Source organism: Canis lupus, chromosome 16, assembly GCF_003254725.2.
Source record: "Canis lupus dingo isolate Sandy chromosome 16, ASM325472v2, whole genome shotgun sequence".
NCBI lineage: Eukaryota > Metazoa > Chordata > Mammalia > Carnivora > Canidae > Canis > Canis lupus.
Genome location: NC_064258.1, coordinates 10,391,036 through 10,417,060, shown reverse-complemented (window position 1 = coordinate 10,417,060; position 26,025 = coordinate 10,391,036). Strand labels below are relative to the sequence as shown.

General features: G+C 52.7%; 1 protein-coding gene across 5 annotated transcripts in view; it reads left to right on the top strand.

The window, feature by feature from the left end:
* The first annotated feature begins 904 nt into the window (after nt 1–904).
* Nucleotides 905–26,025, top strand: part of LOC112650926 (adenylate cyclase type 1) — a 40,525-nt gene continuing 15,404 nt past the window's right edge. The window contains exons 1-8 of one of the 5 annotated variants that reach the window (XR_007402758.1): nt 905–1,039; nt 2,323–2,511; nt 4,897–4,983; nt 5,880–6,126; nt 6,362–6,488; nt 9,623–9,643; nt 14,012–14,115; nt 14,460–16,602. Coding sequence is in view for 3 of the 5 variants with exons in the window: in XM_049095091.1 (XP_048951048.1) it covers nt 4,977–4,983; nt 5,880–6,126; nt 6,362–6,488; nt 9,623–9,643; nt 14,012–14,056 (447 nt within the window). In the remaining 2 variants the exon portion in view is untranslated. Of the gene's footprint in view, nt 1,040–2,322; nt 2,512–4,896; nt 4,984–5,879; nt 6,127–6,361; nt 6,489–7,776; nt 7,908–9,622; nt 9,644–12,431; nt 16,603–26,025 lie in introns of those variants that run through there. The other 4 variants (XR_007402759.1, XM_049095091.1, XM_049095093.1 and 1 more) reach the window with 4 other exon arrangements.

Here is a 26,025-nt window from a genome sequence, read left to right as displayed (position 1 = left end):
GCACAGGCAGGATGTGCGGGACACAGGTTGGGGTCGGGGGACACAGGCGGGTGATGTGGGTCACAGGAGGGGGGCGAGGGGCACAGAAGCGGGTGGCACAGAAGGGGAGGCCACGGGGCACAAGTGGGGTCCTTGGGCACAGGACGGGGTCTCAGCGCACAGGCAGGGGTCGCGGGGCACAACGAGGGGCGGGGTCGCAGGCGAGGGATGGGGGCACAGGCGAGTAGTGGGGGGCACAGGTGAGGGGCCGGGGGCACAGAAGGTGGGGCCATGGGGCACAGGCAGGGTCTGGGGGCACAAGTGGGGGTTGTGGCGCACAGGCAGGATTGGGGGGCACCAGCGGCCCTGGTGCTCCTTCAGGACATAAGCAGGTCGGCTGCGAGACAGAGCTTGAAGCTTCTCCGTCCTGCGTGTCCGTGGTTTGGGGATGTGCAGGCCCTGTGACCTGGGGCCCACGGCCGAGGGGCTCCCTGAGCTCACTCCTGAAGCAGGGGCAGCCCTCGCGGGCCTGGAGGAGAGCCGGGCGAGGGGTCGCCCAGGACCCCAGCACAGCAGCAGTCACCCAGGCAGGTGGGGCCTGCGGGGCAGGACCCCGGGGGTCTCTGGCGCTGGTCCTCGGCCGGCTGCCGCCCCGCCAGCCAGCGACGTCCAGGCCTCCGGGTCCCTCCCTGGCTGGGCCCCAAGCCCCCCACTGCTGCAGGCCCCGCTGCGGGGCCTCGCTCTGGGTCCAGAGGCCCCGGGAGGAGCCGAGAGCCGTGTGCCGTGGAGCCGGCCCGCCGGTCCCACTCGCCTGTTTGGCGTCTGTGTCCCCGTGAGGTCGTGCCCGGCCCGGGGGCAGCTCGGGGCTGCTCACGGGCCGTCCCCGGACCACCTCTCTTCACAGATACTCCCAGGGCTTATCCTGTCCGACATCAAGGCAGCCAAGAGTATGAAATTCAAGACCGTGTGCTACCTGCTGGTTCAGCTCATGCAGTGCCGGAAGATGTTCAAGGCGGAGATCCTGTTCTCCAACGACATGACGTGTGAGGATGACGACAAGGTAGGAGGGCCGCCCGCGCCGTCCTTTGTGCTTCCTGACCGTGTGGATGCTGTCCGGGGCTGGGTGGCTTTCGTTTCCCTGTGAAAATCTTCCTATCCTCTTGCATTTTTTTTTCCATTTGGCATTCCCCGTGCTTCTTGGTAAATTCGTGCTCAGACCCTCGCTGCCGTCTGCAGGTTCACGGTCCTCAGATGCTCTGTTGTGAGGTCTGGAGCCCCGGCAACGGCCTGTGAGCCCCGGCCGCCATCCCACAGACCCGCCCTCGGCCCCCTCCTGTCCGTGGCCTCCTGCCACGCACCTGCTTGCCTCTCCTCCGTGGCTAGATCATGGAGTCTGTCCGCAGAAAGCAGCCTCCCGTGGGGTCCCCACCTCATGACCTGGCTCCCGGGAGTTTCTGGTTTTCCCCTTGGGTTGGTCAGAGGCATCCTTGGGTTTTTTCCTCTTCTGCTGGGTTGGGGGATGGTGCCGCCCCTTGCGGGTCCCAGCATCTGCTTCTACCACATGGGCCTCCTGTCTGGGGGTACGGGCGGAGACCCCAGCCCCTCCAGGGGCGACCCCGGTCCTCCGTGGGGGCAGGAAAAGCCTGGCGTGCCGCCCCTCCCCTGCTGTGTCCTTGCGTCCTGGGCCCCCTAGCCCAGCGTGGCTCTGTCCACGACTGATTTCTGTTTCCCGACACCATGCCGTCTGTCCCCTGCCATCCTGGGTTTTGTGCAGTTATGAGGAATTCTATCCCTGCAGTTTTTGGGGCTTTTCATTCAGGAAGAAACCAGATTCTGCTGGCGGGCACTCCCAGGGGTTTATGGCCTCTAACGGTTTTTGTGGATTTGGCTCTGAGCTCACGTTTGTGAGAATTTTGCTGGGATGTGAATTCCATCAACACTGAGTTCCTGTCCCGTCCCCCCCTCCCCCACCGGTATCCAGGGGCTTCACGTGTGTGGCCGGTGGGTTTGGACATCCCAGGCAGGCAGGCATATGCAAGAGTGTTCCTGAGAGCGGGCCCTGTCGGTGCAAAGCCACGTCTGAGAGCGTGGTCCTCACCGTCCTCCCCACGGGGGGCAGGGTCTCCCCATGTCGGTGTTTACTGGTGGGGTTTTGGGGAGAAGCTTCCTGCCCATCTCGCTCAGGCCCTGCGTGTCTGCAGTCAGGATGACGGGCTCTGCGAGCACTGGGTGCATCTGCCACCTGCCCGGCCTGGGTTCCCACGTCCTGAGGGCCCCTGGCGGCTTCCCTTTCTTTTTTTTTTTTTTTTTTTTTTTTTATAAATTTTTATTTATTTATGATAGTCACACACAGATAGAGAGAGAGAGGCAGAGACACAGGCAGAGGGAGAAGCAGGCTCCATGCACCGGGAGCCCGACGTGGGATTCGATCCCGGGTCACAGGATCGCGCCCTGGGCCAAAGGCAGGCGCCAAACCGCTGCGCCACCCAGGGATCCCGCGGCTTCCCTTTCTTACCACGTTCTTGTGCATCTGTAAGTGTGCCTGCGTGAGTGTCCATGCGTGTGCATGGCCGTGTGTGCACGAGAACGCATGCCTGTGCAAGTGCGCGCCGGCCCTTCCCTCCCTCCCCGTCGTCTGATGTCGCTGCTGGATTCCTGCCCCTCCTGGGAGCACAGGGCCGTGTCCCTGAATCCTGGCCCAGCCCCTGACCCCTGAACCTCTGCAGTGAGGGATGCCTCCCAGGTGGGGCCATGTGCACCTGCCGACTCTGGTCCTTTGTCTGTTTGCCGGGGACAGCGTGTCCTGGCCTCCCACCTTGGGGGTTGCCCCTGGTGTGGAGACGGGGAGTGACAAGGCCGGTGGTTCTGAAGGGCGGGGGTACAGGCACCGAGGCCGGGACAGGATGCCAGCTGGGGAGCTGGGGAGGTGGCTGTCGGGTGACCCTGCCAGGCAGGCCCTTCTGCCACAGGTCCGCGACCCTGAGCAGGGCCCGCGAGGAGGATGACAGGTTGCGTGAGGCCACAGCGCCCTGTGGTTCCTGCGGGCCCGCGTCCTAGCCCTGGCGTGCTCTCTGCACCCAGCGAGGCGGTGTGCCCGGCCCTGGGCGCTCCGCTGTGCTCAGTAGCCCCGAGGCCTGGGTCCCAAGACACCGGATCCCTGGATGTCACCGTGCCCTGTGGAGTGAGTGCGGGGGAGCCGGCACCCGGGCAGCCGAGGGAGTGGAACCGGGCTGCACGGAGTGTGGACGGTGTGACAGGCGCTCAGCGGGCGCCCCGGGTCGGAGGTGACCGAGGCCAGCCCCCGGCGGCTCGCCTGCTCTCTCGTTTCTACGGAGCGTCGTGTGGCGCTGGCACATGGGCGGTGGGAGCAGAGCTGTCCTGCGTGAGTGCTTCCAGGAATCGTAAGTCCCTGCCCATCCATAGGACATGCGGGAGCGGCCTTCGCCCGCTGCATATGACCTTCAGTGAGTAGAGCTCGGAGGGAGGGCCAGACCGGGGGAGCCACGGGGGCAGATTGTGTCCCCCGTTCAGCATCGTCGTAGGAAGGCGCCACCGCTTGGCCAGTTGGCTACCAAATGGGAACGGCGCATCCACCCCCCAGGCCGCCCCTGCCTCTGAGCCCGGCCTGCACACTCCAGGCCGCCTCCCGCTTCAGCCTCCCTGCACTCCGGGCACAGCTTGCTGAGCGTCGGCCGGTGGCCCTCCAGTCACCAGAGGCCACCAGAGGCCAGACCTGGGCAGTGCTCCCAGGGGCTCCTGATGTCCACAGCGGGAGGAGCCCCCCTTACCCCGTGTTTGCTGAGCGAATGCGTGAGCTGCGTGTGCCTTGTCGGCCGGGCGAGAGTCCGTTGGCACATCTCCGTCCCGGCCAGGGGCAGACACGAGATTGGACAGGGAGGGAGGTGGCCAGCGCCAGGTGTGAGCAGTCGGGGCTGGCACCGCTGCAGGGGGCTCCTCTCCCTGAGATCTGGGGGCCCAGCGTGTCTGCACGGCGCGGCATGGTCGGACTCAGGAATCCCGAACCGAATCTGGAACCAAGGCTGCGCCGTGGGAGCCGCGTAGGACGCGGAAGGCCAGCTGGTGGGGACAGGAGGGTCGGGACTTCCCCAGGGGAGGGCCGCGGAGGGGGCCGGCCCTGGCCGGCTGCGGGTCTGGTCAGCGTCTTGTGCAGGGTCCCTGCGGTCTTTATTTTAGTTTTTGTTTTGAATTTCACGAGCGTGAATCTGAAAAGAACTTTGCGCTTTTATCCACGAACTCACGTGTTGACTATTGCAAACTGTATTTAAGCTGCCTTCTTTCTTTTAAAAAGATTTTATTTATTTGGGAGAGAGCAAGAAAGTACAATTTTGGGGACGGGCAGAGGGAGAGGGAGAAGCAGACTCCTTCCCGAGCCGGGAGCCCGACGTGGGACTCGGTCCCAGGACCCTGAGATCATGACCTGAGCTGCCCAGGTTCCCCCAAACAGATTTAAAATAAAATTTCTAGTAACAAAAACAGCGTAAAACCTATGTGAATAACATAAAACTTAAAGTACCTAAAAAAGACACAAGTACGTGTACATCCTTGTTATTTCATATAATAACAATATATAAAGCTAAAAATACATAACGTAGTTAAGGATTTAATGCAATAAAAATGTCAAATTAATCCGTTCATTCCAGTGCCAGAGTCACAGCGTGGGGCACACGGTGGCAGGTGTGGTGGTTTTTCACTGAAAGACAGTAGATTTTGTTTCAATTTTGGCAGCGTCGACCTGGGAGAGGAAGCCTGGGCACAGCTGAGATGTGTGGAGGGGGGGCCTGGGTGGGGAGCCAGCGGCACCAGGGCGCGCGGCCCATTCTGTGCTGTGACCGTTCCTGCGACCCGAACCGACTCTAAGGAACGCCTGTGTTCACAGTAATATGTTTTATTGTCCAGTGTTCTCCAGGAGCCTGACCATCCAGATCCGCACCGACTTGTGTATTTTCATAGTGTCCTGATCTGCTCCGTGGCCAAGGATGTGTGGTGAGCATGTCCGCAGGCGGCAGGGTGTAGCGGGGGGAGCCCCGCGAGGTGTGCGGGGCTGAGGGGGGCTGTCTCCGGGTGAAGGGACACCCAGCCCCTCCCCAGTGCGCACTAGAAGCTGGGGCAGGAGTCAGGGCAGGGGTGGGGCGCTGAGTACCAGGAGGGAGGCAGGGCCGCAGTGACAGTAGGGGGGCCGAGAGGGCACGGGCGGTCTGGGGGGGGCGAGGGGGTCTCTTGCTTCTCCCAGCCTACACTGGGAGGAGCCTGGAGGGCACAGCAAGGGGGGGCGGGCGGCACCTGGGGGCATCCCCTCCTTCCCACAGGAAGCTGTAGCAGCGGGTGGGCTGAGGGCGGCTGGTTCTGAGCCCCCATCTCCCTGCCGCCCCTGCCCCTGGATTCTCCTCCCCTGCCCCTCCACCCCTACTCTTCTGCCTGTGACCCCTCTGTCCCTGCCCCCTCCACTCCTGCCCCTGCTGCCTGCACTCCCCACCATCCCCTCCACCCCTGCCTCTTCTTGACCCTGTGTCCCCTCTGCCCCTGCCTCCTCCACCCGTGCCTCTTCCACCCCCTCCTCCTCTACCCCCACCGCCCCATCGGCCCCTGCTCCCTCTGCTCCTCTGCCCCCTCCAACCCCTGCCTCCTCTGCCCCCACCGCCACCTCTTCCTCTGTTCCTCTACCCCCGTCTCCTCCACCCCTGCCTCCTCTTCCCCCTCCTCCCCTGCCCCCTCTGCCCCTGCCTCCTCTTCCCCCTCCACTCCCTCCACCCCTCCTCCCCTGCCCACTCTGCCCCTGCCTCCTCTGGCCCTGCTTTCTCTGCTCCTCCTCCCCCTAACCCCCACCCCATCCGCCCCCTCCCCCTCCGTCCCTGCCCCCTCCACCCCTCTGCCCCCTCCAGGTGGGCTGTCTGCCCTGGGCCTGGAACTCCAGCCCCAACAGGACCCTGGTGGTCCTGACGCCCGGCGGCCTATGCCCGCTGTGACCTGCGCGTCTGTGCCCCACGCCCTGCTCTGCGGCCTGGTGGACACACTCCCACTGGCCATCTTCCTGCGAGTGTCCTCCCTGCCCAAAACGATCCTGCTCCTCGTGCTCACCGCGTCCTACATCCTGGTCCTGGAGCTCAGCGGCTACACCCGGGCCTCGGGGTAGGTGCGCTGCTGCCGGGCCCCCCGGAGACACGCGTCGGGCGCTGCCTGCTTCCGCGGCTTCTCCGTGTGTCCATTTGGGCCCAGGGCCAGCGAGGCCTCGGTTCTGGCGGGAGGTGCTGCAGCCGGGCCGGTGGCAGGTGCTGCCGACTGGCCTGCCCCAGGGGCACGTGGACGGGTCTTCGGCCCTCGGTACTGAAGAGGTTTCTCTCCTCACCACCCCCACCTCCCCCAGGGGCAACGCGGTGTCCGGGCTCAGCTTCGAGCCCATCATGGCCATCCTGCTGTTCTCGTGCACGCTGGCCTTGCACGCCCGGCAGGTGAACATCAAGCTGCGGCTGGACTACCTCTGGACGGCACAGGCAAGAGGCGCTCCGTGTGCTCCCCGGAGGGTGGGGTGCGGCAGAGGAGCCCCTGGGGAGGGGCCGTGCAGGTAGAGGAGCTAGTGCTGGGGCAGGACGGAGACCAGGGGATGCTGAGCACAGCCCCATGAGCCGCGCCTGACAGGCACAGGAGTTTGGTGACATCCTGAGCAGTGAGCTCCCCATCCCCAGAGACGTCTGGCAGTAGGGCTGCCGCGCAGAGTGGCTCAGCCTTTGCTGCGCTGCACGGGACAGTGGGTATCCCCAGGGTCATGGGAGTGTCCAGAAAACACTGACTCTTGCACCGCCCACCCAAGTTAGTAGGTGTGCGGGTGCAGGTATGCGAGCTGTCGGTCCGAGCCCGGGGAGGGAGGGGATGACTACCGGAGGCGTGGGCTGTGCACCTGCCAGGTGACCAGCACACTGGTGCTCGTTTGGGACAGCGGGGCATGCGCGAGGGGCCCCCCTCGTCCCTTGCTGTGTCCCTTGCCTCTGTTGTGTGTGTGTGTGTGTGTGTGTGTGTGTGCGCGCGCGCGCCTAATGACTCTTAAGTACAAAGGAAGTAGAGGGGGAGGTAGGAGGGTAGCAGGACTTAGCCTAGGAGAAGCTGATAGATAGATGTCAGGATTTTCCAGGAAGAGGAGCTGGGCAGGAAGGGATTCTAAGGAAGGAGTGTGAGGAGGAGAACCCATCCAGGCTGCAAGAGAGGAGTGGGGCGGTCCGTGGATAGAGGAGGTGCCATCGGTTCCCATCACCGCTACTGGGGAGGGGAAGCTGGCCCCCGAGTAGGAAGGCACAATGGAGTCGGTCGCCCCCGTGTCCAACAGGAAAGAGATGGGCTTCCCCGCTCCCTGGAGCAGGACCCTGGGCTGGGCCTGGGTTAGGGGGTGTCCGAGTCTGGGCCCCGTCAGTCATCGTCCAGTCCCAGTAGTTGAAAGGCTGGACTTCCCGGCTCAGGGTTTCCTCTGTGTGGAGGCGCCGAGGATCCCCCGAGCCCCGGGCAGGCGGATTTCCAGGGGCCCATCGTTCGACATTGAGGGCATTGCCGCGTTGGCTCCTTGGGATTGGGACATCGACGGGCCCATTGTCCCTCGGTGCCGCATCTGAAGCAGGCCCCAGGCGGGGTTCGGTCGGTTCCCCCTTTCTGCGGGCTCGCGGAGCCCGCCGGCCGCAGGGCTGCCACCGAGGCTTGGGTCTGGAGTTGGACCTTCTGCTGGAGCCTGGCCTGCCTCTGAAGTTCAGCCACTTCCTCTCGGGTGTTAAGGACTTTAAATGCCATTTTCACCAGGTCGGGCATGGGAGTTTGAGGACCCTCCTCGGTCTTCTTTAGTTTTCTGCGGATATCGGAGGAGGACTGATACACCACTGCCGTGGTAATCCACGTTAGCGCATCTGTAAGGACCAGTAGGGGGGATCAAGGTGAGACTGTGGAACAGTCTGCGTGGGAAAAACATGACTCATGATGCTGGGAGTGGCATGCACACGAAGATTTTCTTACCCTTTAAGTTTCGTGGCAGAAGTCTCTCTTTTTATTCGGGTCTGATTCATAAAACACAAACCAGTACGTAAATTTATCATGAGAAACTTTCCATGAAATGGTATAAGGAAAGAGGTCTTACAGGTGTTTCTTCCGCAAGTTCTGAAGTTCTGCGTTTTCAAGTGTGACCTTTGGTGGTTGATTTTTCTTCTGTTTTCCTTATGAGGAGAACATTTTTGAAGGAGACTGCATGATTCAGAGCTGTTTTATGAAAGTTCCTTAAGAACGACAAAATGAAAAGAAGGACACCATTTCCTGTAGCTTCCCTCTGAGGGACACAACCCCTCTGTCTCTGGCTTGTGCCGCTTCCACGGCGCACTCCTGCAAGGATGGGAGCTTGCTGTCTTGTCGCTGGTCTGGGGTGGGATTAGGGATGACCCACGGGTGAAGGTGACAGCGGGAAAGCTCTCGTAAGCCCTGGTTTTAATCTGCTTCTGAGTTCAACTGTGGAGTCGTGCCGGAACCCAGGTTTTGTTCTCAGCTTTGTTCTAGGGGTTCACTAGCTCATGACAGAGTTCAGGAACTGGGTGAGTAGTAAGGAAGCCGTCTCTGTTGGAAGAAAAGCGTCTTTATGATCTCCTATGAATGGGCTCATTTTCTAACTTAGGAAGCACCGTCAGGGAGTCTTGTGGGCTCTCAACCTTAATTCCATTTTCACGTAAGAATGACTTTTGCTCTGAACTCCCAGAAGAATGACAGGACGTTTGGAATTTCTGTTTAGATTTACATAGTGTTGCTGCTTTAAAAGCAATTTTTAGTCCTTTACTCGGCCTAATGGTTTTCTAACATATGCAAATGAATTAAAATCTAGGAATGCAGTTGACATCCAATCATAATGATCATTTGTTAGTTAATTCAGTCTATAACACTTTGATCCCTAGGAATTTAGCTGTGGTTTTATGAGTTTTCCCGTATGATTGCCCACAAATTTTTATGTTGACTAAAATTGTAAGTGGTTTAAACTGTTCAAACAAATTACTTAGCAATTAAACCTCCAGCAAAATTGTAATTCATTTTAAATTTAGCACAGAGGTTTGTGCTCTTTCTGAGCAAAACAACGGGAGATAACGGTGAAATACGGAAATTCGGTATTTTGCGTGAAGTGTTTCCGACAGGACAAAAACATTCCCAGCACTGGGCATAGCAACGCCTTCCACTAATGTGAATTAATTTTGTAGCGAAGGATCACTTGGGAGGATTCCTGCTTTTGAGTTTTATCCAGGTTTCATTCTTGAAACACCCGTTCCATAAATTTGTGTTTTATTCCTAATTTGTCGTACTTCACCTTTTGATATTTAAACAACTCACATGCAGCTAACCGAAGTCACGGTAGTATTCGCTTCTCTATCAGGTTATCACCTGCTATGTTGAGAATTGCAAAGCCAGTGCACATTACAAAGAGTCAGTTGGACTTTGATACCAAAATTGCATTTACGAGGTTCACACTCCTTTGTATTTCACCAGATAGAGACAGCAACAGTGTTTTCATGTAATGTGTGCTTCGGCCTCTGTGCCAAAATTTATAGTGTCTGGATTTTAATATGTAGTGTTGATCTGTTAACCAAAGTTGTTTTGTTTTGTTTTGTTTTGTCCACAGAGGCATGGACACCTGCTCCTGGTGAGTCTTTACGCTGAATATACATACTCAGTTGTCAGTATGTATGTATGTATGTCACTTTGAGGTTCTCTCTCGCCAGTGTTACCATTCTTGACAAAAAAGGTCTTTGTGTTTGATGTCCTTTCTCGTTTGTTAGCCAGGGTCTACCAAAACCATTACTTTTTGATGACACTTCAGTTTTGGCCCAGAATGTCACAGTCTGTATTGAATCCGTCATTTCATCGATCCCTCGTGGCTTTTAATTAACTTTAGCAGGATTCAAAGATTTTCTTTCACTAAGGGGAGTCAGAGGAATCAGAGTCTTTCTCTACATTTTTTAATTCATTCCATAAAAATATTCCTGTGACGTAACCTGAACTCAAAACGCATTTCGTCAAAAGGGAGAATTAATCCAGTTTGATGAGCAAGTTCCGAATTCGATATGCTTTGTTTGATACTTGGTCCCGATGCTCTGCGTCCCGTCTTTGTGTTGTAGTTTTGTGTTCCCGTGCTAATTTTGCATATGTCCTTGCTCAGGAGTCTGGGGATTAGACTGCATTCTATCCCTGTTTTATGTCAGCTGGTATTTTCATTATTTTCATCTTGCTTGCTTTCAGATTTTCCCCTCCTTCCCCAACTTTTCCAATTGTTGAGGTCTTTTGTCTTTTTTTCTTGCCTGCTTTCTGGGAGTTTTGTTTAAGGGAAATGAACCTCTTGCTTCTTACAATTTTTGTTTTCCTAGCCATTACCTAATTTTTTTAGGAAGATGAGCAGTTCAAAAAAAAACAACATGAATATATGTTTTTGTTACTGTGATAGGGGAACATCTTTATCATTTCTTGTCGAAAGCATTCTTCAACCCTGAGCATTTTACATACTAAAATGAATCTGTTGCCTATATGGAATGGAAGCCTAGCGTAGCAGTAAATGTTTCCCTCACAAATCAGTTTTTTATTGATTGCTAGCCACTTTGATTTCATTTATTAATGACTTTGTCACTGATCAGAAAACTAGGAGGTAGTATTTCTGTTTACTACTTCGGGAAAAGACTAATTAGGACCATTATTTGTAACTCCAACATAGCTTGTTGATTTTCAAGTTCATCGTACCGGAATATGCGCATGCGTGTGTGTTTGCAATCGTATTGATGTTTCAGAGTGTCTTCCTAAAAATTTACAATGTCTGTAGATAGCTATTTCAACATTTTGTGAGGTCTTATTTTTCTTTGTTCTTTTATTAAAATAACAGCAAGTAAATAGCCCATACTTTTGGTTCTGTCCTATAAGAATTTCTGCTTGGAATACTTGGAAAGAATAATGCTAGTGTTATACAAATTTTGTCTTAATCATCAATTATCAACTATTTTTTAATCTATTTTTATCTTGAGTATGATAAATGATCATGTAGTCAAAGACTGTTTAGTTTAAACATATACTGTTCTTCGGTCAATAGTTTATGAGATTCATTTCATAGAACTGTCTTTATGTTTCCATTTTGTGCTCAGTGTCCTTTTGTAGAAATCCAGATTGACTACTTTACACTGTGCATATATTTAGAGCATTACAAATGTGGGCCATCAAAATGATAATTTCATGGTATCGGTGAAACTCTGGATAGAATTTTCTGTCCTATCATCTGTCAGAGCTTTAATTTGTTAACTTTACACTTCCTAAGTGTACTCAGTTATATCGTGACCCAGAAAGGTCGTTGAATATATGACACCTATAAGTACATACCTATCGAAAGTGTAATTAAGATGCACTTTGCCATTTTGACCAAAATGTCATAACAGCAGAGGCACGCCTAAGTCTCTTAGTGGGTTTGTGCTTGATGTCATTGAGAGCAGTGTAGTCGAGAGTAACCCACTACTGGTCCCTGAGCCTCAAATGAAAACACATTCTGTACCAGAGGGTGGAGTACCTTTCACTTCTTCGTGACACCTCTTTAATTTTTTTTTTAAGATTTTTATTTTTTTATTCATAGAGACACACAGAGAGAGAGAGAGAGAGAGGGAGGGAGGGAGGGGCAGAGACACAGGCAGAGGGAGAAGCAGGCTCCATGCAGACAGCCCGACCTGGGACTCGATCCAGGGTCTCCAGGGTCACGCCCTGGGCTGCAGGCGGCGCTAAACCACTGAGCCACCGGGGCTGCCCTCACTACCTCTTATATGGTGCTACTCACTGCAGAAATGATAGAATGAGCATGGGACTACTCTGTAGGCACAGTGAACATTTCCCAAAGTTCAAAGTGCACAGTCCCTTCAGGGTAGTAGACTAGCACAGGACCTTGCTAGAAGAAGTTTTTCTTCTTTAAAAATAAAGCCCTTTGTTTTTTCTTTCTCATTTCATGTCAGAATCTCTTCAAAAAATAAGACATTTTACTTTGGAAAGAACTTTTCAGATAAATGATCGTTAAAAATGCAATCAGTGTATAGAAGTGCAAAAAGTAAACGGAATTGCAGATCTCGTCACTCAGAGACAGCTCCTGTTAGCTCTTGCTGATGTCTCTCACTGGTCACGTGTTCTCGTGCAGATTTAGAAATGTACATATAGGATTTTGTGTAAATGAGAATCTGTTGATTGTGATGTTTTGCAGCATGCTCTGTCTCCTCCGTATATCATAGACATCATTGCATATATTTTATAGATAACAGATTTACATTATAATTTAATGACCTCACAATCTGTTGTTTATCTGCATCATGATACTGGGATTTCACGCTACTTTAATTTATGATATTTCTAAGTGTTTACTGTGAAAACAATGCTATGTGTCAATCTTTCCTAAGTGATTATTTTCCTTGTTTCAGCTTGAGAGCTGGTGCTAAAGGCATCCCTCTCTCGTTCCCTCCGACCCGTCTTCCCCTTCATGTTTCCACCAAACGTGGTAGTTGCTTTCCTGTGTATACGTGAGGAATGGAGAAGATTGTCATTTTTATATTACAGTGAACCCATATTTTATGTAGCCAGTTACAAAAATGTGAGATTTCAAAGAAATGTCTAATTTTCTTTGCATCAGCTCATTTCTAAAGTTCTGTAACTCGTTCCCTCTTTCCTTTCATTAACAATCCTTTGACAGGAAACATTGAGAAATATTCTGAGTGTTTGAAATATCAAGTAGTGATTATCCAGTGGGGAAAAGGGAGTAATACTTAATATACTCCGATTTCATCTTTTTATGTCTGCTGCTTTTGATGTAAACACGTGGTGTCATACTCTTGATGTTTTAGGAGAGCTTTAATAATTAAGTTTATAGTAAATTGTCATATCAGGATTAGTGATAAATACAGTAGCCCCATGTTCTGACCTAGGGTTAGCGGTCAGCCAGCTGCTGGTAGAAGTTTTTACTTTGCAATGCGTAGGCATCCTAAAGCATCTCATGCTATCATGACATCTATAATTCAGGCATGAAAAATAAGGAATGGAGGTGAGAATCTATTTTTTTTTTAAATAAAATTTGAGGCTTTTGTGGTCTTGGTGGGTGATAGCTACGTGAGCACAGCCCAGTTTTCCCACCTGCAAAAGTCTTACGAAAGTACTGTTCATGCTCCGTCCTCCAAACCCCATCGTCAAATGCTTTCCCCAAATCTCGAGCTAAGCTGCATGAGTGGGAGCTCTCGGTGCTCCCTTGGTCTTGTGGAGCCACTGTAAGGCTTTAATATGCACCACAGTTGTCATGGCTTGTTCCTCCTGGCAGTTTTGCCTGTTGTGGAAATAGTCCTCTTCTTCTGGCCTGTGGCTTGTAAGTGCGCTGCTGCCTGCCCACTTCTGGAAGAGGAGACTTGCACCCTTCGACTCCCTACAAGAGAAGACCTGCCGACACATTCAGAATAGGGGTGTGGGGCTTCTATTTTTATAGAACCGAACACGACAAAATTCACTTTGTTTTGTTAAGGAAGGAAGGATGCATACAGCTTCCTTTGGGGCAGAAAAATATTTCCCATATACAGATTAACACCTTTCAAATTGATTTTCTGAAATGTCTTATGTGGTTTCTTTGACATCTTCGATTTTATCAGAGATGTTTAAAGGGCAGAGTTTATGGGTGACGGGCACTGAGGGGGCCACTAGACGGGATGAGCACTGGGTGGTATTCTGTATTTTGGCAAATTGAAACCCAATATAAAGTAAATGTATTATTTTAAAAAATTTAAAAATAAAAATAAAGGGCAGAGTTTAAGCAATGGATCAGTCTTAACCAGAAAAATGTAGGAGCTTCTTCTGAAAAAAGAAAGTTCAGTATTTCGAGTTTGGTCATATGTATACGTTCTAAGAACCAGGGAAGCTGTGTTGTGTTACCTTGGGCCTGTGTGTGTCAGTCGGCGGTAAATGACCAAGATCGTGTGGTTTTCATCAATATTAACACTTACTGGGGCACCGTTTCTAAAAGGTCAGGAATGACGGAGCGAAACATTTTCCCGAGAATGCTTTATAAGACGCCTTGAAAACATGAAGCAATTTAACCCACTTGATACATAGTCCGTGGCTGCTGAGGTAAGGCTGCATGTCCAGAGCGCAGGGCATTGGCAGGAATACGGAGCAGCGGGGCCGCAGTGTGCGCAAGCCCCCTTCGGGGCTGGGGGGCTGGGGTGCCGGGGGCCGGGGGGCCGGGGCCGGCTGAGGATGCGGCTCGGCCTGCATCGCACACCTTCCATCGTGGTCCTCCTTTCTCTTATGTGGAGAACACTTCTTGCACACTCGAGTTATTCGTCAATCATCACACATGTGTAGACTGGTCTAGCGATTTTCTGGTAGGAGCTTGTTTTCATATTTAGGCCCTCGGTTTTTATTGAGTCACCATCAGCAGTGATTTGAAAAAATCCTCTCCGTATTTGCAGGGTTGGAGATTTGTTTGAAATCTGACCATCCAGGGATCCCTGGGTGGCGCAGCGGTTTGGCGCCTGCCTTTGGCCCAGGGCGCGATCCTGGAGACCCGGGATCGAGTCCCACGTCGGGCTCCCGGTGCATGGAGCCTGCTTCTCCCTCTGCCTGTGTCTCTGCCTCTCTCTCTCTCTCTGTGACTATCATAAATAAATAAAAATTAAAAAAAAAAAAAAAAGAAATCTGACCATCCAATAAGTCGTTCTCTGCATGCCGTGTGCCAAATGTGTAGCGTTACCAGCAAAGATCATATTAATTCCTTTAATTAACGCGTGACTCGAGAAGTCTCAGATTAATCAGCACATGACTCGTGGTTATTCGTACCCTTGTGGGAGTTTTTGCCACCAAATGCAAATACCAGGCTAAAAATACTGCTTTGTTTGTACATGGAGCGAATATTCATCGCAATAGTCCTGTACATCTAAGAAAACAGGAAGTAATTAAAATGTTGATCACTATAGTAAATCTCCGCAATGGCTGCTTGTTCGTATTTCATATGTGCTCACGTTTCTGAGAAATTAGCTCTTGCACAACCACCTAATGATTATCTGATATCCTCCAGAAAGTTAGCTGGGTGGTTTGTGTTTCTACACAACGTACACAACGTACTGTTCTTTTGAAGGCGGTGTCTCTTCCCAACCCCCCCCCCCCCCGCCACAGCTGCTTTTAGGATTTCCTTTTTGTTTCTGTTTTTCTGTATTTTGAAGATCACGTGACCTGTGTGTGATGCGTGCCTGTGGGTATATGTGCACGCGTGTGCTGTGTGTGCCTGTAAGCGCACATGTGTATTCATTCTGCCTCTTGAATGTGGGAGTTGGTGTCTTTCTGCAGTTTGGGATCCTTGGCTGTTCTCTCTCTGGATGTTGCTTCTGTCTCTGTCCCTCTTTTCCGGGGACCTCAAGTACAAGTATGATGGGCCTTTTGCTGTGGACCATGTGTCTTCTGTCCTTTTCATTGCTTCTTCTGCCTACTCTCCAGTTTTGGTATTGTCTGTGTGCTCTGTCTCAGAACCCACCAATCTTATCCTTTCCTATGCCATCCGAGTTTTCTGTTAAGCCATCGATGAATGTTTGATGAAAGATAGTTTATTTTATCAATCTAGAATATCCATGTGATTTCTTCATATGCATTACACTCTCCTCATTCAGTTCTCCATCTGTTGCATCCACTTCTGTCCATCTTGTTACCTGTTTTTCTTACCAAGATGATCTTACTTACTTCACAGTCTTTGCTTATTTTTATTCTGAATTATTGGTTGCATTTTCCTTCCCGTGTACGTTTCTGGTAACTCTTTGGATGTGTGCCTAACACGGTGAATGAAAGAACATCGAGGGCCAGATGGTTTATTTGGTTGGTCGATAGTCCCTTCTTCTCTTTGGTGCATCGAGCTGGCCTTCGGTGCCCCTGTAATTTGTCCCTGTTTTTCCCCTGTGGACAGTCTGTGTTTTGACTGAGACCCACTAGTCAGAAGCAGGCTCTTTGTCCTCAGCACTGGAAGGCCTCACAAGCACTACGCTAGTCCTTTCAGGGATTTGGAGCGTCATACTTAGTCTTCTGCCCCATGCAGCTCAGTCGTCTGGCAGCACCCCCGTGGGTGGGTCTGTGTTTGTGGGAGACCCGTTCTCGCTAGCAGAGGCTCATCCCGTAGGTACTGTGAAGCCACGGTAACCTTCGCTCGGTCCCGTCCCCTTCACCTCCCACCTTGCCAAAGCACAGGTCCTGTGGGAACGTCAGCCTTGCATCTGGGCCTCCTTGAGTTTCCAGTGTGTCACTGTATGGTGGTGGTGTCCTCTTATCCCAGTGGAGCTGATGTCCTGAGCTGGAATCGGCAAGTGGCCTGGGGACAAAATGGTGCCCCAGCATCAGCCTCCCCAGTGAAGGGCTCTCTGTCCTCTGCACGGATCCTTTACCTAGCTCTGGTCATCTGACAGCTTCCTGACTATCGCCAGGAGCACGTCTGTGCGTAACCAGCCTTTTCTGGTTGTTGGGATGGAGGCTTCAGCTTGCACCATGTATGTATGTATGTATGTATCTTCTCAGGAAGCAGAAGTCCCTGATTTAATAAAAAGCTTAGAAATTGTGATGTGTTAATACCTTAAAGATGGTGGTGAGCAAGTTCTTGGTAACTGATGATGCACATAGCGAGTGCCCCATTACTGCTTTTTAAATTGGATGCAGAGTTCTTTGTTCACTGTACACAAGAATGTGTGATTTTTTTCATTCTTTTTTTTAGATTGTATTCAAATTCAAGTTAGTTAACATATAGTGTAGTATGAGATTCAGGGGTAGAATGGAGTGATTGATCGGTTGCATATAACACGTAGTGCTCATCACTTCACATGCCCTCCTTAATGCCCATCCCCCAGCTACCCCATCCACCACCCACCTACTCTCCGGTGACTCTCACTCTATTTCCTACGATTAAGAGTCCCTTATGGTTTGCCTCCCGCTCTGTTTTTATCTCATTGTAGTTTTCCTTCTCTTCCCCATGCCCCTCAGTTTCGTTTCTTAAATTCCACATATGAGTGACCCAGAGGGCTGACACACCCAGCCAGAGAAGCAGGGCGCCCGGGGCGCAGGGCAGCCCTGAGCCAGCAGGTATCCCCGGGACTTCACAGCAGCTGCTGTGGGAGGCTGAGTTTGGGGGCGCGGGGAGGCAAGAGGCAGGGCCACGTCCTGGCACCTTCCCCACCAGAGGCCGTCTCCCTACATGCAACAGCGGGCTGCCCCCAAACCCTACACGCAACATGTTCGCCAGATGCCCAACCGCCTGGGGGTTGAAATGGCAGGGGTCCGGAGCACCCTGGGTGAAGGAGGACCCCAGAGCTGTGTGGGGCCCCACCTGGCCCCTCTCCCACAGCCCTGTGGCTGCTTCTGCAGCAGAGCTCCTCTTCACTGGGGACCCGCCGGCCTGGGGTCTCCTGTCCCAGGCCCCCCAGACCACTGGACAGCTGACAGATGGCCCCCGGGGCTCCTACGCCTTTGAGCTCGAGCACGAGCTCCTGCTTGGCAGCCCCTCCGTAGCACCTGCCAACCCAGACCCTCTTCGGGCCAGGCACATGGTGGAGGGCTCCTAGTCCCCTGCTACGGGCTGCCAGGAGACCCCACCCAGGCCATGCGATGGCCTCAACCTGGGCAGCTTCGCAACCACCTGCCCTGCAGGAGAGCCTGTCCCAGACCGCCAGCCTCCCCACCGCTATACCCACACCAGGACCCGTCCTCGGGGAGAAGCGCCTGGGCTTTTGGGGATCGGTTGGCAAAAGACGCCAGGGGCCTACCCCCCGACCTACAGAGCGTCTGCCGGTACCAGGCCTTGCCACACGGATAGCAGAGGCAGGGAGGCCCCACTGGAACAACATGCGGGGGCGATCCAACTCCAGCCTCAGAGTCATGCCTTCCTCTGTTGTCCTCACACCATGTTTGCATCGAAACATCCCCGAGTGCATCCAGCTCTGGCTAAGCAGCGTGGGAAGCAGCATGATGGAGAAGGCGGGAGGCCCGGCCTGGTTTCGTCCTCCATGCTAGCCAGACGGGAGACCACCCAGCTGGGACAGCCCCGCCAGGCTGGTGTGCCTGCCGGCCTGGCGGGGTGACACTGACTCACCACGTGCCCCCCCAGCTTGGGCTCCAGTGTCCATGGGCCTGGTCCCCTCAGGGCAAGGGGAACACACAAGGCCATACCCAGGTCCGGGCTCAGCTGCAGAGGGCAGGCCAGGGCAGCTGTCAGGCTGCACACAAGCCGACCTCTGGAGGCCATCCAGCCCTCCAGAATCACATCCAGGAAAGGAACTAGGCAGGGGGAAGAGGAGGTGTGCGGGGGGTGGGGGTGATGGGGTGACGGGCACTGATGGGGGCACTTGATGGGGTGAGTACTGGGTTTTATTCTATATGTTAGCAATTTGAACACCAATAAAAAGTCAATTTACAAAGGAAAAAAAAAGGAACTGACACATGTTTCCTAACTGATGGGAATGCTAAATCCCAGTTAGATATTAGCAAAAATTAAAGATATAACATTTTTCCATTGATGTTCCAAAAAAAAAAAAAGGAATCACACCCAGGGAGAGCACCAGGGGCTTGAGCAGACGGCTGAGCGGGGAGCAGAGCCTGAAATGACGGTGTTACCCCCCACACCCACCGAGCTGGGACAGGTGCTAGCGGGAGGCCCACGGGAGTGCCAGCCTGCCTGTGGGGCAGACCCAGTGGCTGTGGGTCTGTCCTCAGGTGGGCAGTCCTGGGCTCACTCCTCTCCACACCGCAACTGCCGCCTCCCGGACACTTCCTTTCTACGTAGAACATAGAGACTGTTCTCCCTTCCACACGTTTTGGGGCAAAATATGGAAGATGGGGCCTCTCCTCCCTGGCAGATAATTTCTGGTCCTGGGCACTTGTGCGCTAATGCCACCACGCATCCTCCATTCACTCGAGAAGCGTCGCCAGATCTTGCCCAGAAGCACGGTCCCCGGGACTAGGGTGCGGCCGACGTGCTGTGCCCGGGAGGGTGCAGGCAGATGGGTGAGCCCAGCACCACAGGGCGTGACTCGCTCCACGGGGTGTCGGCATGGGGGGTGTCCTCTGGCTGAAGCTTCGGGATCCTGTGCTCACTTCAGCTTTTCAGAACCTGCTGGAGACCCATGTCAGCTCTGCAACGAAAATCCTTTTTTCTTGAAAGCTCATCAGATTTCTGAAAACCACAGGTTAGAGCAGACACAGTTCAGAAGACACTGAGGAACCCCTACGGTGGCATCTGCTTTGTCCGTGAGCCAGGGACCTCGTGGCTGGAGTTCCGGAAACGCACACACGCAGAGAAGAGTCTCGGAAGCAAGTGACACACACGGACGCCGAAGTGCTTAAATACAGATTTATTGCAAACCGACACTGGAGAGGGGGCTTCGCGGGCGGGCACCCTGGTCTCCGCGGACCTCGGCTGACAGAGCATAACACCCAGTGCTCATCCCACCAAGTGCCCCCCTCAGTTCCAATCACCCAGTCACCCCAACCCCCCACCCACTTCCCCTTCCACTACCCCTTGTTCTTTTCCCAAAGTTAGGTGTCTCTCATGTTTTGTCACCCTCACCAATATTTTCACTCATTGTCTCTCCTTTCCCTTTATTCCCTGTCACTAATTTTTATATTCCCCAAAAGAATGAGACCATATAATGTTTGGCCTTCTCACATTGACTTATTTCACTTAACATAATACCCTCTAGGTCCCTCCACGTCGAAGCAAATAGGGGGTATTTGTCATTTCTCTTGGCTGAGGAATACTCCATTACATAGGTAGAACACATCTTTATGCATTCGTCTGTCGATGGGCACCGAGGCTCCTTCCACAGTGTGGCTATTGTGGACATTGCCGCTATAATCATCGGGGTGCAGGGGTCCCGGCATTTCACTGCATCCGTATCTTTGGGGTAAATCCCCAGCAGTGGGATTGCTGGCTCTCCCCGCAGCTCTATTTTGAACTCTTTGAGGAAGCTCCACACAGTTTTCCAGAGTGGCTGCCCCAGTTCACATTCCCACCAACAGTGCAGGAGGGTCCCCCTTTCTCCACATCGTCTCCAACATTTGTTGTTTCCTGTCTTCTTAATGTTCACCATTCTCACTGGTGTGAGGTGGTATCTCATTGTGCTTTTGAGTTGTGTTTCCCTGATGGCCAGTGATGCGGAGCATTGTCTCATGTGCTTGGTGGCCACGTCTGTGTCTTCCTCTGTGACATTTCTGTTCATGTCTTTTGCCCATTTCATGATTGGATTGTTGGTTTCTTTGCTGTAGAGTTGAATGAGTTCTTTAGAGATCTTGGACACTGGCCCTTTATCTGACGGGTCATTTACAAATATGTTCTCCCATTCTGTGGGTTGTCTTTTAGTTTTGTTGAGCATTTCTTTTGCTGTCCGGAAGCTCCTCATCTTGATGAAGTCCCAGTGATTCATTTTTGCTTTTGTTTCTCTGGCCTTCATGGATGTATCTTGCAAGAAGTTGCTGTGGCCAAGTTCAAGAAGGGTGTTGCCTGTGTTCTCCTCTAGGATTTTGAGGGCTTCTTGTCTCACATTTAGATCTTTCATCCATTTTGAGTTTCTCTTTGTGTACGGTGGTGTGAGAGAATGGTCCAGTTTCATTCCTCTGCGTGTGGCTGTCCAACGTGCCCAGCAGCCTTTAGTGAAGAGACTGTCTTTGTTCCAGTGGATGGTGTTTCTTGCTTTCTCGAATATTAGTTGACCATAGAGTTGAGGGTCCACTTCTGGATTCTCTGTTCTGTTCCGTTGATCTGTGTGTCTGTTTTTGTGCCAGTACCACACTGTCTTGATGAGCACAGCTTTGTAGCACAACTTGACATCCAGCATTGTGATGCCCCCAGCTCTGGTTTTCTTTTTTCATATTCCCCTGTCTACTTGGGGTGTTTTCTGATTCCACACTAATCTTCAGATGATTTGTTCCAACTCTCTGAAGAAAGTCCATGGTATTTCGATAGGGATTGCCTTCCATGTGTAAATTGCCCTGGGTCACATGGACGTTTTCCCAATACATGAATTCTTCCAATCCAAGAGCAGGAATAGTTTTCCATCTCTCTGTGTCTTCCTCAGTTTCTTTCAGACGTGTTCTGTAGTTTTTCGGGTAGGGAACGTTTACCGCTCTGGTTAGGTGTATTGCTAGGTATCTCATGCTTTTGGGTGCAATTGTCAATGGGACTGACTCTTTAATTTCTCTTTCTTCAGTCTCATTGTTAGTGTATCGAAATGCCACTGATTTCTGGGCATTGATTTGGTATCCTGCCATGCCGCCGAATTTCCCGTATGAGTTCTAGCAATCTTGGGGTGGAGTCTTTTGGGTTTTCTAGGTACAGTATCATGTCATCTGCGAAGAGGGAGAGTTTGATCTCTTCTTTGCCAATTTGAATGCCTTTTATTTCTTTTTGCTGCCTGATTATTGAAGCTAGGACTTGTAGTAGTATGTTGAGTAGCTGTGGTGGGAGTATACGTCCCTGTCGTGTTCCTGATCTTCGGGGAGAGACTCCCAGTGTTTCCCCATCGGGAATGATATTTGCTATGGGCTTTTCGTAGATGGCTTTGAAGATGCTGAGGAATGTTCCGTCTATCACTACAGTCTTAAGAGTTTTGATCAGGAATGGATGCTGTATTTTGTCAAATGCTTTCTCTGCATCTATTGAGAGGATCATCTGGTTCTTGTTTTTTCTCTTGTTGATGTGATCCATCCCATTGACTGCTTTACGAGTGTTGAACCAGCCTTGCATCCCGGGGATAAATCCCACTTGGTCATGGCGAGTAATCTTCTTTATGTACTGTTGGGTCCTGTTGGCTCGTATCTTGTTGAGAATGTTTGCATCCGTGTTCATCGGGGATATGGGACTATAATTTTCTCCTTTTTGGTGGGGTCTTTGTCTGGTTTTGGAATTAAGGTGATGCTAGCCTCATAGAACGAGCCTGGAAGTATGAATGGACCTAAAGTACCACAACATATAATTTAAAAACATCAGAGTCAATTTTGTACAAAGTTAACTTATCCTTTATTACAAATAAAATTCATGAAGCAATTATGAAAAACACAAAATACAGAAACAGCACAATGAAAGGGGAGGGGAAGGCTTCAATTGTGCTGCAGCCATCACGAACTGCTGCTCGGGGGCCGAGGCTGGTGGCTCCACTGAGGCAGGTGGCAGCTCTGGCCCTTCGATGAACTCGAGAGCCAGCGCCGGGACCTGCTCCTCCTTCTGGGGTGGCCAAGAAGCAGGTGGCTCCTCCAGGTCGGGGCAGTGAATCTGAGGTATGACCACCAGGTACCTTGGCTTGACCTCAGCAGCCGTCATCTCGTCCCAGGCCTAGCTCTCAGCACCAGCAGCCGGGACCGGCTCGATCACCTCAGGCAGGAGCTTCAGCAGGCCCCATAGTCGGCCTCGGGCGGGCTCTTCCCGCGGTGGTTCCGGGTGTTGCTCGGGGTCCGAAGCCGGTTGCTCCCCTGAGTGAGGCGGCTGCTCCGGCACATCGATGACCTCGATAACCGGTGGTGGGGCCCGTTCGGCCTCCAGCGCTCCCAAGGTTGCAGGTGGTTCTTCCGGGTCAGGACAGGGATGGAGGGGTCTGACCATCACGTGTCTTACCTTGTAAGCGGCAGCTGGCATCAGGGCTCGGGCCGAACTCTCAGCTTCAGCAGCCGGGACCAGCTCCATCCCCTGAGATCCTGAAGGTGTAGCAGGCCCCACAGTTGGGACTCAGGCAGGCTCTTGCAGTGGTTCCGGGTGTTGCTCGGTGTCCAAAGCCGGTTGCTCCCCTGAGTGAGGCGGCTGCTCCGGCACATTGATCAGTGATCCCACACTGATCAGGGGACCAGTTCCATCCCCTGAGACCCTGAAGGTGCAGCAGGCCCCACCGTCGAAACTCGGGCGCGCTCTTGGGGTGGTTCACGGTGTTGCTTGGGGTCCGAAGACACAGTATCATCTCCAAGAAGACAAAGTATCATCACCAGGATGGACTTTCCACGTCCCTCTCAAATCAAGGACCCTCTTCCCACCGCTCAACGTGTGTGAGTGCAAGAGCCCTGGGAGGTCTCCCCAGACTGCAGCCCGTGGGGATGGGGTGTGAGCCTACCCAGTGCTCCTGGCCCAGCAGCACGGAGGCTTGATCTGTGTGGCCCACCCTGTCCCCAACTCGGCCACCCCAGTCCTCCTCACCTCCATCCTCAAACTCCGCTTGATGGAGGTTTCTTAAATATTCAAAGTAACTGTTGACTCGACGGTCCAGCGTTGAGTCTGGCAAGTACTGCCCCGTGAAATTCATCAGCTTTGTCAGGGCAGGAAATTCTGGGGGATCGTGGAAGTCCTCCTCATAGTAGTCCAGCCAGATGGTCAGGAAGGAGGACATGGTGCTGGGGAGGGACAGGTGGGCAGAGGCGTCAGAAGACAGGGCTCCCTCACACAGAGGTGTCCCGGGGAAGCCCTGCAGGAACCGGGGCCCTCGGCCTCCCGCCCGGGGCTGTCAGAGGCAAGTGCTGCTCCTTGTCCACCTGCCACCTGGAGGTCCTGCCTGCCACAGACCTGCTCACTGAGGAGGGGCTGGCACGAAACCTCTGTGCATGGGAGCCCATGACCAGCGGTGTGACCATCACTGTCTTTCCCGGGGAACCTTCCCTCCCGTGGGTCAGCCCTGCCTCCCTCACGAGGGGCCCCCAGGGGGTGTCCTTCCACTGACTCTAATCTCCCCCGGGGCGGGGGCCGTCTGGTCCGTGAGCACTCACTGGCTCTCCTGAGCACCTGCCGTGCACCCGGGTCCAGGTGCCACCAGATTGGTGAGTGTGATGCTCCCCACACCCTCTGCTCTGCGTCCCAGGTGTGGGGCAGACAGGGTTGGGGGGGATGGGCATGGAGGAGGTCTCCCTTTGGGGTCCCAGTGCTCTCCCACAAAGCCCACACCCCATCCACGGCTCTCCTTTGCTCTTTTCCTGAAGGGGCCTCAGACCTTTACCCTGTCACAGGAATTGCTGTCGGGTGAGGGTCCAGCAGCCCCTCCGACCCACAGCCCCCTCGTGACCCTCCTGGAGAGGGAAGGCCCTCCTGCATGAGCCAGAGCTCACTCACATTTCCCAGTGCGTCAGGATTCCTCCTTTCTTGGGGGACGCTTCAATGCATTGATATCTAGAGGAGGGCGGGGGGCATCACGTGAATCGTCCTGTGGACCCGACCTCTCCTCATAGTTGCTGTCACCCTCTGAACCCCAACTAGTCCAGAACCCTGGGAGGCCGTCAGCTCCGTGCGTGGGGCTACGGGCAGCTCCTAGAGGAGTACCTGCACCTGCTGGGTCCTCCTGAATGCTTGAGGAATGAAAGGGCTCTGGCCAGGCCCATGGCCTACATCCGAGTGGGCCAGGGCACCCCGGTGTCCCCGGGGACCCCTACCCTGAATGCCCCAGGGCACAGACCCCAGATGGACTCAAACCTCCCTTTCAATGGCAAAACAGGTCAGCTCAAGACCCTGGTGCCGGTGGGGAGGCGGCACAGGCTTCGTCATGGGGAGAGAACGACTGATGAGCACAATCACAGCCCCTCTAGCCGACCTGCCACAGGCCTGGCCCCAGGGGCTTCCCTACAGGACCCGACAAGGCCCTGTGTGACTCTACTCCAGTCAGAAGAGCAGCCCCAGGGGCCGGGAAGTTCAGGAACATTCCCAAGACTCCCAACCAGTAGGTAGCCCATCCCCCTGGGCTGTGGAGGGTCAGGGTGCTCACTTTGCAAACAGCAGGTCCAGCACCTCTTCAGGGGTGCCATATTCCTCCAAAACATTTAGAAATTCAAATAGGAACAGATTGTCCAAGCGCAGCAAGGCGGGCACCAGTTCTTCTACCTGCTGCTCCAGCAGCTCCCTCCGGCTAGGGGTGGTTGGGAAGATCCGATTCCTTCTCAGGGCTGAGGCCCTTTCAGCCTGAGGTGGGACAGAGGGGATGTGCAGCCTGCACTGTAGCCTCCAGACCACCTGGGAGTTGGAGCGCAGACCAAAGCCCGAGCTCTCAGTGGCTGCGGGGGGCAGGGGGGGGCAGGAGTGCCCACAGCAGGAACACGGGGCTTGACACCTGCGGCTCAGTCACTTAGCATCTGACTCTGGGTTGTGGCTCAGGTCATGGTCTCAGCATCCTGAGATCCCGCCCCTGGCAAGCTCTGCGCTTGGGGCAGAGTATGCTTGAGGAGCCTGTGTCTCCCTCTTCTGCTCCCTGCTTCTCTGCCTGTCTCTTAAACAGACAAACTATCCAATAAAGAAATAATCTTAGAGGATAAATTTTCAAAATTTTCAGGCATTCCACGTCTTCACACCTGCCACTGATAGTCTTCTGAATTGTATTTGTTCTGGTGGGTGTGCACTGGTGGTTTTCATTTGTATTTCCCAATGATTAGTGATGTCGCACACCTTTTTATACATTACCGACCATCTGAATATTTCTTTATGAAGTTCCTTTTCAAGTTTTTGTCCATTTTTAATTGGGATGTTTATCTTTCTTATTACTGATATATGGGAATCCTTATATTCTGCATATAAATCCTTTGTCAAATACATGAATTGTATTGTAACAAGTAATGTTTCTATTTTCTCCTACTGTGCGGTTTCCCTTTTCATGTACTTAATGGTGACTTGTGATGAGTAGAAATTTTACGTTTCAATTAAGTCCATTCTGTAAATGTTTTATTTAGGGTTAGTGCTTTTTGTGTCCTATTATTCCTAAAAGCTTTATAATTCTACCTTCTACCTATAGGTCTATAATCCATCTCAAAATAAATTTTTCTGTATGATGTGAGGCAAAGATCAAGGTTGTCTTTGTCCATACAGTCATCCAATTGCTCTAATACTGAAAACCCTCCTTCTTGAGAAGAAACTTGCATCATTAATTTGAGATCTTTCTTCTTTTCAATAAATGTCTTAGAGTTATACATTCTCCTATTAGTACTGCTTTAACCGCATCCTATATATTTTGATATGTTTTGTGTTCACTGTTTAGTTCAAATACCATCTAAGATCCATTGTAA